Source organism: Chiloscyllium plagiosum, unplaced genomic scaffold (assembly GCF_037043375.1).
Source record: "Chiloscyllium plagiosum isolate Xiang-an unplaced genomic scaffold, Cpla_swu_hap1 HiC_scaffold_18, whole genome shotgun sequence".
Taxonomy (NCBI): domain Eukaryota; kingdom Metazoa; phylum Chordata; class Chondrichthyes; order Orectolobiformes; family Hemiscylliidae; genus Chiloscyllium; species Chiloscyllium plagiosum.
The window spans coordinates 57,992,752-58,007,059 of record NW_028270156.1 but is presented as its reverse complement, the minus strand read 5'-3'; the positions used below and the strand labels follow the sequence as shown (position 1 = coordinate 58,007,059).

The 14,308-nt window shown below is 41.5% G+C and overlaps 1 protein-coding gene across 8 annotated transcripts in view; it reads right to left on the bottom strand.

Annotated features, from left to right (window-relative positions):
• The window catches only part of LOC122557922 (kielin/chordin-like protein), a 334,780-nt gene that overhangs the window by 225,675 nt on the left and 94,797 nt on the right, over positions 1-14,308 (bottom strand). For all 8 annotated transcript variants that reach the window (XR_015760203.1, XM_043706141.2, XM_087996706.1 and 5 more), the window contains exons 2-4: positions 8,162-8,256; positions 6,239-6,328; positions 4,683-4,742 (exon numbers count right to left, since the gene is read on the bottom strand). Coding sequence is in view for 7 of the 8 variants with exons in the window: in XM_043706141.2 (XP_043562076.2) it covers positions 4,683-4,742; positions 6,239-6,328; positions 8,162-8,256 (245 nt within the window). In the remaining variant the exon portion in view is untranslated. The remainder of the gene's footprint in view (positions 1-4,682; positions 4,743-6,238; positions 6,329-8,161; positions 8,257-14,308) is intronic.

Here is a 14,308-nt window from a genome sequence, read left to right as displayed (position 1 = left end):
TATGGCTGGTCTGTTTCAGTTTCTGGACAATGGTAACCTCCAGGATGTTGACATACAGGGATTTGGCAATGGCAATGCCATTGAACTTCAAGGGGCAAGAATTAGATTCTCATGGCAATTTGTGGCATAAATTTTACCAGCCTTTTGTTAGCCCAAGCCTGAATGTTGTCCTGGTCTTGCTGTATATGCACAAAGACTGCTTCAGTATCTAAGGAGTCTTGAATGGTGCTGATGGAAGAGAGTTGTGTAATTATCAATAGAGATTAGAGTGGTGCTGGGAAAGCACAGCAGGTCAGGCAGCAACCGAGGTGCAGGAAAATCGACGTTTTGGGCAAAAGCCCTTCATCAGGAACAGAGGCAGGGTGCCCGCCCCTAACTATCAGTAATCAATCCTACGTCTGATCCATTGATGGAGCAACTGAAGGTGGTTAGACCAAGGGCACTACCCTGAGGAACTCTTGCAGAGATGTCCGGGGCTGAAAGTTATCAACCTCCAACACAACTCCTTGGGAGTCCAGAACTAAAGGGCATAGGTTTAGGGTGAGAGGGGAATAATTCAAAAGGGACCCAAGGGGCAATTTTTTCACATGGGGGTGGTGCGTGTACAGAATTAACTATCAGAGGAAGTAGTGGAGGCTGGTACAATTACAACATTTAAAAGGCATCTGGATGGGTGCATGGAAAGGAAGGGTTTAGAGGGATATAGGACTACATTAGGTTAGGATATTGGTCAGCATGGACAAGTTAAACTGAAGTGTCTGTTTCCATGCTGTGCATCTCTATACATCTAGCTACATCTCACACATATGTGAATATATGAACATTCATGCGCACATACAAATTAGGAAGCTGGCCACTTGATCCCTCAAGACCCTGTCTTTCAGTAAGATCACGGCTGACCTGATTACTTCACATTCCTGCTCACCCCTTCTTGTTTATCAAGAATCAATCTAATGTCGCCTTCAAAAGACTCAAAGACATTACTTCCACCACCTTTTGAGGAAGAGAGTTCCAAAGATTCACAATCCTCCTAATTGAAAAAGAAACAAAATTCTCCTAATCTCAGTCTTAGAAGCATAACCTTTCATTTTCAAATTGTGACCCTAGCTATAGTCTTGACCGCAAGTTTAGGCATCCTTTCCACATCCAACCTGTTGAGACCCCTCAAGATCTTATATACTTCAATCAAGTTAGCGTTTAGTCTTCTGAACTCCAGGGATAAAACATGTACAGATGAAAAACAGATAATAACAAGCATGAAATGCTTTTCCAAAGCATTCCAAAGATTCCAGAATCAGCATGGCTTACCAATCCTCTGTGTGATTTAACAAGGATCAACCCTCAGTGTGATTGAACAAGGATCAATCCTTGGTGTGATTTAACAAGGATACACAGTAAAATTCATTATCCTTTCCTTGGAGTGGAATAGGTTCCTTGGAGTGACAGTCCTCGACCCCATGCTCTAGAGTCAGTATCAGATTTCCAATTTGTAATTTTCTTTCTTAAGCCTTGATCCTTTGGTTAAAGGATCTTTTCTTTTTCTGAAACATTCATTGCTCTTACAATTAACCAAATTCCCCATATCTACACCCATAAAACTAGATTAGACGTATACATAGTTGAATATGTTTGACCTTGAACAAAGTGAGGCGCTCAATGTAGACTGAAGGATGATCTGATATAGGTTTATGAAATAAAGGGAATAGATTGTACCTCAAGTAAATGGATTAGGAAGGACAAGGGTTCATAAATTGCAAGGCCAGATTAATGCCAGCTTTTAGGAATTTCACAGAGAATAATGAACATGATGCTGGCTGACAAGATGGATGTCAATTCAATAAATTCCTTCAAACAAGAGCTGGATTCATTTCTGGCTTGGACGTTAAAGATAGTGCATAGTATTATTAGGGCAGATTGACCTCCTGGCCTAACTCTGATCCCCTAAAGCAAACTGGGCAACACAAGCTGAAATAGGAGAAAACCCTGAAGTAAGACCCAAGTGATTGTAAAGGCTACAAAATGTTGTGGTCTCAATACCAGTTTTTTTTTTTTTTAACTGTTTTCCATATGAAGATTAGATTCTGAACAGAGTTTACATGGACAGACAAAGGGATAAAGATTGGGTAGGCAGAAAGGGATAGGAAACCATCGAATGGCGTCATGGTCTATGATTCCTATTCAGCTATCTACAGACTCTGCAATGGCAACTGGAGTTATACTGCATTCTAATCTAGGTTCTTACAGTTCAGATATAATCTAGAGCATGTTACAGTACAGAAGAGGCCCTTCATCCCATCGGGTCTGCACTGACAAAAACTACTCTAAAGCGACACTAGTCCCATTTTCCAACACTTGGCCCATAGCCTTGGATGTTATGACATTTCAAGTGCTCATCCAAGTACTTTTTAAAAGATTGCCTCAACTATATTCCCGATTGTCACTACCCTCTCTGGGTGACAAAATTTTCCTCAAATCCCCTCAAAACTGCCTACCTTCCATCTTAAAATTATGCCCATTGTTATTCAACTAAGGGGCACAGCTGCTTTCTATCCACCTGTCATAACCTTATATACCTCTATCAGGTCCACCCCCCTCCCCAAGCTTTCTCTACGCTTATGCACACTTCAGGTTGAGAGGATGTCTGGTCTTACCAAAGGAATTTGTCGAAGTTTAGTGAGCGAAAGGAAGACTGGCGAATAGGTGTTAATATAGGAAAGTCGAAGGTGAGGTAAGGAACATCTGATAGGTGTACAATCCTTCTCTGTTTAAATGGAAAATTTTAAGATGGTTGCCTACAGTGAGTGCTTCCTGGCTTGCTGTAGTCACGTGATCCCTGCTATTATGACTCCTAGTGGGTTACCAACTGGAAGCTGCATTAATTGATTCCTGACAGCAACTTCAGGCCACAAAGATTTTAGCCTCAGGGAGCTGAGATTTTCCTTCTGGAGTCCTGCTCCCTGACCCGTATCAAACAGTAATTGAAGAATCATCTTGCAGTTCTCTTGACATCCTAATCCTCTTGGAACCTGTGTCAAGCTATTTTTGGGGGGGTGTAGTGAGAGGGAGAGAATACAGCAGCTTTCCACCAGCCTGGTCAGCGTGATTGTGATCTACAGTGACGCCCTACCCATGGTGGAGAACAGACATTTTACCAGCTATTGCAGAACACTGTTAGCATCAACTGGGTTGGAATGATTAAAAAGCCTCATTGAAAGCAGTGTAATAGGCACCATTGACCTTGTAGGTTAGGTATCCCCTCATCCATTTAACCTCGTTGGAGCACTACAGCAAGCCAGAGACAGAGATATTGGCCAGGGAACAAAGTGGCTTATTGAAGTCTCAGGCAACTGGAAGCTCAAGGTCATTTTTACAGGTGGAACGTAGGTGTTACACAAAGCAAACTGGGCACCAACTAAGCTACAGTTCTGAAAATGAGTCACCAGGCCCAACACATGGGCTCTGCTTTCCCTCCACGGACATTTCCCAGAATTTCCCCAGTTATTTCTATTTTTGATTTTGTGAAGAAAACCTGGGAATTACCTTGGTGCCTAAAAGAACTAATCCTTCAATCCATACCATTAAAAAACAACCAACCGCTCGAATCTCATTTGCTAGTTGTGAGATTTTCCTGTACACAGATTGGTCGTTGTATTCCCCTACATAACATCAACTGCAGCATTTGAAGAATAATTCGTTGTTTGTGATTTGCTTTGGCAGACGTTCAGCATGCGAAAAGCAATGTATACATGCACGCATTTTATATTTGTGCTCCTTTCAGCAAAGTCTGCCTAATAAAGATCAAAAATACTTTTTCTTAATCAATTACACACTTGAAAAATTGTAACAGAAAGACCACTTCATAAACTGCATTAGCTATTTCATTCAGTCAGAATGCTTGTCGTGGTGTTTACATTCTAATGATTTTATAGGCTACACAAAGAAGGATACTGGGACCTCTCAGTGTTGCATCCTTGTCTTTTGCAATTCATTCTCAAATGTAGCCATTGTTTCTTGTCCCTAATTTCCCTTGGGAAGTTGGTGGTTTTTTATGAACTGCCACATGATACATGGTGGAGGTGGCCTCACAGTGTTGTTAGATGGGGAGTTCCAGGATTTTGACATAATGATGTTGAACAAATAGTGATATTATCGAGGTCATACTGATAGATGATTTGTTGGAGATGATGGTATTCCATAGTAGCTGCAATCCTTATCCTTGTTGTTGGTGATGTTGACAGATTTAAGAGGTTCTATCAAAGAAGCAACTCCCGAACTGTTGTTTGCTGTATGGCTCTATTAGCACCTGGCTTAGAAATGTTCCTGTCTTGATCATAACTTTAAACTTGTGTCCCTTTTGACTCTCCACTATACAAACATCTGAACTCGATTACTTTTGCGAACTCTTTTCACAATCTGGAGAACACAAGTGCAGTCACCTTAAAGACAAAACTACTTTATGTTCTTCAAAGTTATTCTGTGACTTTGGGAATCACCATCTTTATGCACCAATGATATTATTATTGGCAATTTTTAAAACAGGTTACATTCACAGACATAATTGTGTTTGAAGCCTTATCAGGAAGCAGTGTTTCCGTGAGTCTTCAAAACTGTACCAGCTCCAGTAGGTCACAGTTGGTACAATTCTACAAGTTTGGGCGGACACAAGGTTTAGTCCTACTTACCATCAATGTCCGAGTGGTTTAATAAACTATCACTGAGGAGGTAACTGGACCTTCCATCATCTGAAATTAAAAGAACAAACAGGAAAATATCGAAATATTGTGTATTCAGATATATTCCTCCACTGTTGAGTAGACAATATCTCCTTTAGAGTTTAGAAGAAGATGGGTGATTTAAATTGACAGGGGGCTGATTCTATGGGGCTGTTTCCCCGAACTGGAGACCACAGTTGCAGGATAAGGTGTTGCTCAGTTAGGGGAGAGGTAAGGAGAAACTCTAGGGGTTGGGAACTTTTGAAATTGTCTTTCCCAGAGGGTTGAGGCATATCCATCCTTAAGCATATTTGGGACAGTCATTGTTAGAATTTTTGGCACGAAGTAAATCGAGAGTTTATATAGAAATCCAAAGAAAAGAACAATACAGCACAGGAACAGGCCCTTCAGCCCTCCAAGCCTGTACCAACACATTTTGCCTCTCCATATTAAAACTGTCTTCTCTTACAGGATTTGTATTCCTCTATTCCCTTCCTATTCGTGTACTCGTCCAGGTGTTTCTTGAGTGCTGCTATTGTGTCTGCTTCCACCACCTCCTCTGGCAGCGTGTTCCAGGCACGCACCACCCTTTGTGTGAAAAACTTGCCTCATGCATCTCCTTTAAACTAACCCTCCTCCTCCACCCACTCACGCCTTGAACCTATGTCCCCTAGTAATTGACCCCTCCACCCTGGGAAAAAGCCTCATACTTCCCACTCTATCCATGCCATTCACAATCTTATAAACCTCTATCAGGCTGCCCATCAACCTTCTGCATTCCTATGAAAACAAACCCAATCTATTTAACCTTTCTTCATAGCTAAAATCTCCCATACCAGGCAACATCCTGGTACGAATTATGAAGTACAAAAATTATTTATTCCAAACTGACTTAAGTGCAATGAGAACAGTGGCCAAACTATGCCTTACAGGGTAAGTTTCAGATAGTATTAGGAGGAAGGTTTGAAAAGAATTCAAAGGAAGGTTCTTTACGCAGAGAGTTGTGAATGCATGGAATGCATTGCCAGTGGTGGTGATGGAAGCAGAGTCATTAGGGATATTTAAGGGACTGCTGGACATACACATGGACAGCATTGAATTGAGGGGTGCATAAGTTAGGTTATTTTATTTTACATTAGGAATAATCCTCGGCACAACATCGTGGACCAAAGGGCCTGTTCTGTGCTGTACTTTGCTATGTTCTATATTCTAGAAAACATTTCTGTACCCTCTCCATCCTTCCAGTGGACATGACCTTATTGAGTATACTCCAGACCTGTATGGTCTATTCCTGCTCCTGCTTCTGATTTTAACAGCGAAAAATTCCATTTGAACACTGCAAATTAATCCAAACTTCCCGCACGGCAAATTCCTCTCTCATTAGCGAAATAAAGTGAATTTCCCCACCTTTAAATAAATCAGTGATAATCTATCTAATACAAAAGGTGTCCTCCCTCTTAAGTGAGGCCCAAGCTCGGCTGTATGGTTACATAAACATGAAAGCAGCCGATAGCTGTCATGGTTACCTGAGCAGGAGTTGCTTTGTTGTCCTCCTCTGCAGAAACAGAGGTTGGGTGCTATGCAATAACCATTACCACATCCAAAGGAGCAAACAGCTGTAAACAAAGCAAAACAAAAAGGTCATGGTTAACATGCAACACTCTCCCCCGAGGACAAAATATGCACAAACCCACTGCAGTCAGGCAAGAAAACAGTCTGCAAACAATTAATAATTTGTCTCTTTCACTTCCGAAAATATTTTCCCATCGCCTGCCTTTTCTGAACCACTAGATCGCCAAACTATAACTGCAACATGCTTCAAAGGACATACACAACATAATTTGCAGCCACTGAACCAGAGAAGTGCAATAATACCCAGTGGGAAAAATACCTTCTCACTGGGTCAGAGATGAGAAACAATGGCTCTGGAATAGCTCCGTTTAGAACAGCTTTATTTGGAGAGGAGGAGGACTCAAAAGCCGACAGATTTGGGATGGAGCGGGGAAGGAGTGTTGTATAAAAGGGAGTAAAAGGGTCTGAGAGGATTAATACTGAGACGTGCCTCGAACACCAACAGCTATGATGTCACCACTCTGTGAAAATCCTTGAATTTGCTCCCGAATAACATTGCGAATGCACCAAATGGATTCACAGTTCAAGAAGCCAGCTCACCACCATTTTCTCCAAGGACATCTAGGAATTGGAAATAAATGCTGGGCCAGCCGGCAGTGTCCATATCCTATAAATGAACTTTTAAAAATCATTCAGACCTGCCGGGAGAATAGCTTAGGGGTGACACAGAGGCTCAGTGGTTAGCACAGCCACCTCACAGCACCAGGGACCTGCATTCGATTCCGGCCTTTGGTGAGGCTGGAGTTTGCACATTCTCTCCGTGTCTGCGTGGGTTTCCACTGAGTGCTCTGGTTTCATTTCATAGTCCAAAGATATGCAGGTTAGGTGGATTGGCCATGCTAAAAGAAATTGCCCATTGTGTTCAGGAATGTGTAGGCTAGGTGGATTAACAATCGTAAATGTGGGGTTACAGGGATAAAAGAGGGAGAAACAATGACTGCAGATGCTGGAAACCAGATTCTGGATTAGTGGTGCTGGAAGAGCACAGCAGTTCAGGCAGCATCCAAGGAGCTTCGAAATCGACGTTTCGGGCAAAAGCCCTTCATCAGGGATAAGGTAGGAATGCATGGTCTGGGTGAGATGCTTTTCAAAGGATCAGTGTGGACTTGATGGGCCAAATAGCCTCCTTCTGCACCATAGGATTCCATGATTCCATTACCTTCAAGGAGTAAGACAGGATATCCAAGCTGTCCATACAATCTCAATGATAAAGTCTATCATATCAATCCAACTAGTTGCTAACTTGCAATACGCTACTTCTCATTCAATACAAGAGCCTCATCGAGTTACACCAGTAAGTGGACATTCCCCACCGCACCAGACCCTTTCGGTCACAACAATGAAAGTGGCTGGTGGCAGCAAAGTGACCACATGGTGAGTGCAGAGTTAGTTTAGCTGTTGGTGGGAGGCAGAGAACCAATGGCTGCTACATGGGCAGTGCAATGAATTAGAAATTGGGAGGGATAAAGAAATGAGGTTGATTGCAAACCTTTGTGGATGTTGTACAAGGACCGAACTTGGCTTAAAACAATGGCCACACAGTTTAATAGGCCTCTGGCACTTTTGTGTAGGATCACGAGTAGAAAAGTGTCTCTTTCATTTCTCAGCAAGCATTAGTGCCTTCAGGGGAGATGAGGGGGCGCATGGCGAAAGAGAAGGACATGAAATTGTGGTGATGTCACACTATCTAGATGGCAAACAGCGGTCACTCACAGCTTTCCCAATCTCAAACTAGGGACAGGGACACACACACACGCACATTAATGGGCAGCAGTGAACTGAATCCACACTGAAGCAGTGCTCTCATCTTAACTTACGTATTATGCAGAGTCCACTGCCCCGTGTCGGGTTCCACCCCAGGCAGCACCCATTCCCAAACCGTGATTGGCACATGTGAGGACCTTGGCGATATCTGCAAAAAGGCAAACAGAAACTGCCTGAGATCTCAGCTTTCATAGTGGCAGCAAAAGAATTGGCACTTCCGTGTATCCTGTACGATTCATAACACCTCACCATTCCGAAGTACCTCACAGCGAAAGAAAACATTTGAAGCGTAGCCAGTGTTATTTCACAGGCAAAGTATCAAGTCCCTTCGCAGTCAAATAATAAAGAGATAAAGATCAGTTCATTTGCTTGTTTGATTGAGGATTACTTGCCAGCACAGTAGCTATGAAAACTGTCCCCCAATATCACACTGCAGTCGGTGTTGGCATCATGAGTACAAACACAGATAAGTTCAGATTATCATCATAGTTGAATCAGTAGCAGTTCTGTAGCAATTTGTGACTTGTAGTAATTGCAGACTCACGTCAGTCTGAAGGTTGAGAACTTCAGTCCCACTCCAGAGAATTGAGTACAGGGCGATATTTCAGTGCAATACAGAAAGTGTGCTGTGCTGCCAGAAATGCTGTCTATTAGGTGGAATGTTAAACCAGGTCCCTGTCTTCCCTCTTAAGTAGGCATAAAACATCCCATGACATTATTGCAAGGAAAATTGAGATATGTAATCTTATATCAAATGGACTGTGGCCTTTCCTACATTCCAGTGGTGACTACACTTCGAAACAAGGGCACACATACAAATACACTCAAGTAGCAGACTATTCAACCCCTCAAACCAGCGCCTCACACTGTATAGTACATTTAAATCCCCAGCACATCCTAAAGCCAATGGAAGCTAGAATTATTTTCAAACACTTCTACAGGGTCACCACTCACAACAATATTTGTTGCTTTTCTTGTGATCACGAATATTTCAACATTTTCCCAAAATAAATGACAAAATCTGATAACTGCAAAAATGCAACTTAACTGAATAAATTTAAAAGCAAGTGCCGGAGTTTCATTCAAACTTATTGATAACTATATTACAGACTGGAATTCACTAAACGAATGCCAATCTCTCGGCTGGTATATCCTCTGTTGCGTACACACACAAAGGTATCTATAACACTACAATCCCAATGCTCAAAACTCATGAGGGAAACAAAAACACTCTGAGGCACATTGCTTCATGAACAGCAGCAGCCGCATGCTCTCACACTTGTGTCACTTTCCTTCGTATTAACATATAACACAGCAGCACCACCAGTCATCAAAACTTACAATTGCAATTGGTAAGTTTTATTACTAACAGAATTTTGCATTCTTTCCTACTGGCTGTATGAGGAGTTTTGTGATTGTAGTGAGGTTACTAAAAGGTGTGAACTTTGCTTGATTTTCACTTTTGATTTCCTTAAAGTTATATTCTATTTGTAGAATTTGGAAAAATTACATTTACAGTTCAACATTGACAACAATATAAAAGCCTTCACAGACAATATCGATAGTGTACATTTCATGTCAAGCATTCCTTGGATCATCACAGGTTGACTTTTTCTCTATGTAGTTTTACCTTCTGAACATTTCCTTCAAATGTTCAGTGTTACTTGCATTCAGTGGTGACATTCCCTCATCTTTGTAATGGGATTCAAGCTCTACTCCAGAAAGTCAAGCACATAATCCCAGCTGACACTACAGTGAAGCATTGATTGCTTATTGCTTTTGTTGTAAAATGCAAAATGCAAAATGACAGCTGCCCTTGTATAGATACTTCAAATGTTATTCATTGGCTGTGAAGTACTTTGAGCATCCGAAAGGAAAGAAAGTAAATTATTTCTGATAAGTTCACTTTCTTTTCTCCAGATGCAAGATGCCTTCCCTTCCATCATTTTTCATCAGGATAATGAAAAAAGCACTGTATTCCAGGCGACATGGTGTCTGACCGTGTTTATCACACAATATTGAATACACATTGTTGCCTATTGCGTATTCTTCTGAAATACAGCAACAGGCAAGGCCCTAGAGTTCAGATTTTTGCATTGTTTCAAAGTGAAGTGTGGAATCTAATGATATAATGGCCTCCTGGTCTCATTTCACATTGCTCTGATTTCAGTCTAGATTTCCGATACAATTTGTGGAGCACATCTCCATTTAATTGAGAACATAAGAACAGAAGTAGGTTATTCTGACCCTCGGGTGCGTTTCACCCTGTAATTAAATCAAGGCTGATCTGTACTGCGACATCAATTATCTGCCTTAGTTCCCTCTCCCTTGAAACCCTGAGTTGACAAAAATTGATAGATCTATCTTGATAGCTGCAATTATTTAAAAGTCTTTTGGGAAGAGAATTCCAGATTTCCATAACCCTTCGGGTGAAAATGTGCTTCTTGTTTCCACTCTTTCCAAATGGCCTGATTCTAATTTCAGGATGTTGCCCCATTGTTCATAAATCCTTCACTAGGGAACAAGGTTTCTCTGCATCAATCCTATCAAATCCTTCTATCCCTTTCAACGTCTTGATTAGATCATCTTGCAATGGGTATTTCTCCTGACTTCCTTGAAGCTACACTTTATAGGTGAGCCTGAATCTTCTGAAGAACGGCAGTCAATGTCAGATGGCCACTCCATTTGAATGATCCCTAATTTGACAACACTCCGTATTTCTTGCTGCTTTCTGTGCTTTCCCAGCCCGGATTTATCAGAAATGTGGAATACAAGGTCTCACACAGAATGGGGCAGAGACGGGTCAAGCACACTTTTTAACTGCATTTTTAACTCAATAACATACAGCAAATGTAAAGACGCGACTTAGATGTCAGTAAGTGGCCGAGTGAGTGAATGGGTCAGATGGGTGAGGTTGCAGGGAGGTGAGTGCAGGCAAGTGGGCAGGGTGGCAGGTGGTTAAGGTGGCAATTGAATGTGAAGTAGGAGTTCATGGGGTGGTAGTCAGCAGGGTGAAGGGGCTTTCAGGGAGACTTGGTGGTGGCCATCAGGGGGTTAGTGGGAAGTGTTTGGTGTAACGGAATGGAATGTCAGTTATGGAGTGAGACTCGGTTTTCTTAGTCTTTTATTTACTGGTTTAAAAAAAAACCAGGAAGTACTTTGGACCATCCAGAAGTTCTAATTCCATTTCAGTATCAGACAGTTACAGAGGCCCGCGGGGAGCAGGAGAATTGCCCATTTGAAGTTGAAACTTTTCAGGAGGTCCCAATAGATTAGCATGTCAAGATTTTCACAGGGTCCCAGTGTACATTTCTGGTCATACCTGTGGTCTCTGATCATCCAGGGATGGGGTTGATGTTTCTCAAGCTCTTAGAATGATCTGTCTCTTCTGCTGATAGCATCTATATTCAAGATTGAAGGTCTATGTCTTCAGTTGATACAAAGTTCACTTTTTTGGTCCAATTCTCTCTCTCACAATGAAACAGGTAGTCCTAATACTCTAACACCAATGTGGTGTTTATGGCTTGACAAGCTTTTTTATTTTGTTCACTGCCCTCATTCTGGTTGTGTCTCAGTTCAAATGGCTTTTTATTGGAATCTACTGGTTTACAAGTCTGGTTTATATCATGACAGACTGACAGTTTCCTTTCACTAGACATCAAGCTACTTGCAAATATGTATTACCTCAAAAATATTTGCCCTCAACTTTACAAAGAACAAAGAACACTAGAGCACAGAACCAGACTCTTCAGCCCACTAAGCCTGCTCCAATACATGATGCCTTTATAAACTAAACACCTTTTGCCTCCATGTTGTCCACATCCCTCTCTTTCCTGCCTCTTCATGCATCTGTGAAGATGCCTCTGAAACATTGCTGTTGTATCCATCTTCAACATCTCCACTCTGGTTTTCCTGTGGGAAGGATGTTGTGAAACTTGAAAGGGTTCAGAAAAGATTTATAAGAATGTTGCCAGGGTTGGAGGGTTTGAGCTATAGGGAGAGGCGGAATAGGCTAGGGCTGTTTTCCCTGGAGCATTGGAGGCTGAGGGGTAACCTTACAGAGCTTTATAAAATCATGAGAGGCACTGATAGGATAATAGACAAGGTCTTTTCCCTGGGGTGGGGGAGTCCAGAACTAGATGGCATAGGTTTAGCGTGAGGTGGAAAAATTTAAAAAGGGACCTAAGGGGCAACTTCTTCACCCAAGTTGGGGTGGGGATTGGGGGGGCATGTATAGAATGTGCTGCTAAAAGAAGTGGTGGAGGCTAGTATAATTATAACATTTAAAAGGTGTCTGGATGGGTATATGAATAGGAAGGGTTCAGAGGAATTTGGGCCAAGTGATGGCAAACGAGACTAGATTAATTTAGGATAGCTGGTCGGTCTGGACAAGTTGGACCAAAGGGTCTGTTTCCATGCTGTACATCTCCACTACCGCTCCTGGCAGCGCATTCCAGCCACTTACTACTCTATCTATTAAAAGAAATTGCCTCTCACACCTCTTTTAAACTTTCCCTCTTTTAACTTCAATCTACGTCCCTGAACAATTGGCATTTCTACCCTGGGAAAAAGACTCCAACTATCTATTATGTCTAAGCCTCTGAAAATTTTGTAAACTTCTTTCAGATCGCCCTCTTCTTTTCATAGGATCCCAAAAGTGTGGATGCAGGCCAATCGGCCCATCGAGTCCATACCAACCCTGCGAGCAGCATTCTACCCTGACGCAATCTCCTACCCTATCTTTGTAACCCTATATTGCTCATGCCTAATCCACCTAGCTTGCACATCCCTAGAGGCTATTGGTAATTTAGCATTGCCAAGCTACCTAATCTGTACATCTTTGGACTGTGGGTGGAAACCAGAGCACCTGGAGGAAACCAAGGAGAAAGTGCAAACTCAAGACAGTCATCCAGCTGGAATCGAACCCGGGTATGTGTTGCTGTGAGGCAGCAGTACTAACCATTGAGCCACCATGCCGCCTTAATAGATGTTAGAAAATAGCTTGTGTCACATGAAGTCGTGAATTTAATAACTTTTTAATAACTGCCAAAACAGATTTCTCTTACATCTCACTAAATAAAATGAACAGTTGCCAAAAGAAAACTCCTTCCAGATGCAATGGAAATTCAAATTTGCAAAGAAGCATTAAATTAAGAAATGAGTTTATAGAACAGAAAATAAAGTCAACAATTGCAAAATCAGGCCATTTAATTTCTTTGCTGTATCACACACAGAGGTTCTTATTTAGAATAAATATTATCATAGAGCTTTGGAATTTCAAGTTTGCTTTAACTAATTTTCAACAACATTTGGACAGAAAGCATTGGGCACAAATTTAAAAATAATAGCCCATGGAACTGATTCCCAGGACACCTCAGTGCTGGCCAAAGTGTAGATGTTCAGACTGCGCTATCCAAATTCAGCTGTACTATTGCAGTTCTGACAAAAATAACAAGGCCAAGTCTTTGCTTTTCGGAGTGACTGAAGTTTTGAAATGAAAGATATCATGAAGACATTAAAAGGCTCAACAGATAATTCTATAGGTTTGTTTAATGCTACAGTAAAATATGACATTTTTCCAAAATTTTATTTTCGGTTCAACACTTTTTATGCACATGAGAGACTTCAGTTATTAAACAGGAAAAAGTTACTGCAAAACCTTTTACAGGATGCGCTTTGAGAGAATTGGTAGATCCTATGAGCAAGATTGTGCCATCAGTATAATGAGTTGTTCAATATAAATGAAGGTGTAGGAATTTATATTAGAAAGGTTGGCACAAATGTTGGTATTTTGACTGATTACCACCGGTGGCCCTTCATGTTATCTGCCATCTCTGCAGTATTTGGCAGAAGGTAAGAGTTGCTTGAGACAGTATACTGCCATTCATCCTCTGTCAATAGTTTGTCTAGGGCCTATCTACTCATCAGTGATACAGGATAGACCACTGGTGAGTCTGAACAAAATAGGCACCAGTCTTAGCTAACTAGATAACTTAATGCATATCATCAATATTATTGTAAATATATCTGACTAGTCACATAAAACGGTCGGTTGGGAGTTGTACAAAGTACACCAGCTTGTTACAAAGACTAGTGCAGAAATCCTCTCTGTATCCAAAACTGTATGACATCATTCGAGTCATGAGCTATTGAAACTTAAACATTAATTCTTTCAGAATCGTTACCAATGTGACAAAAAC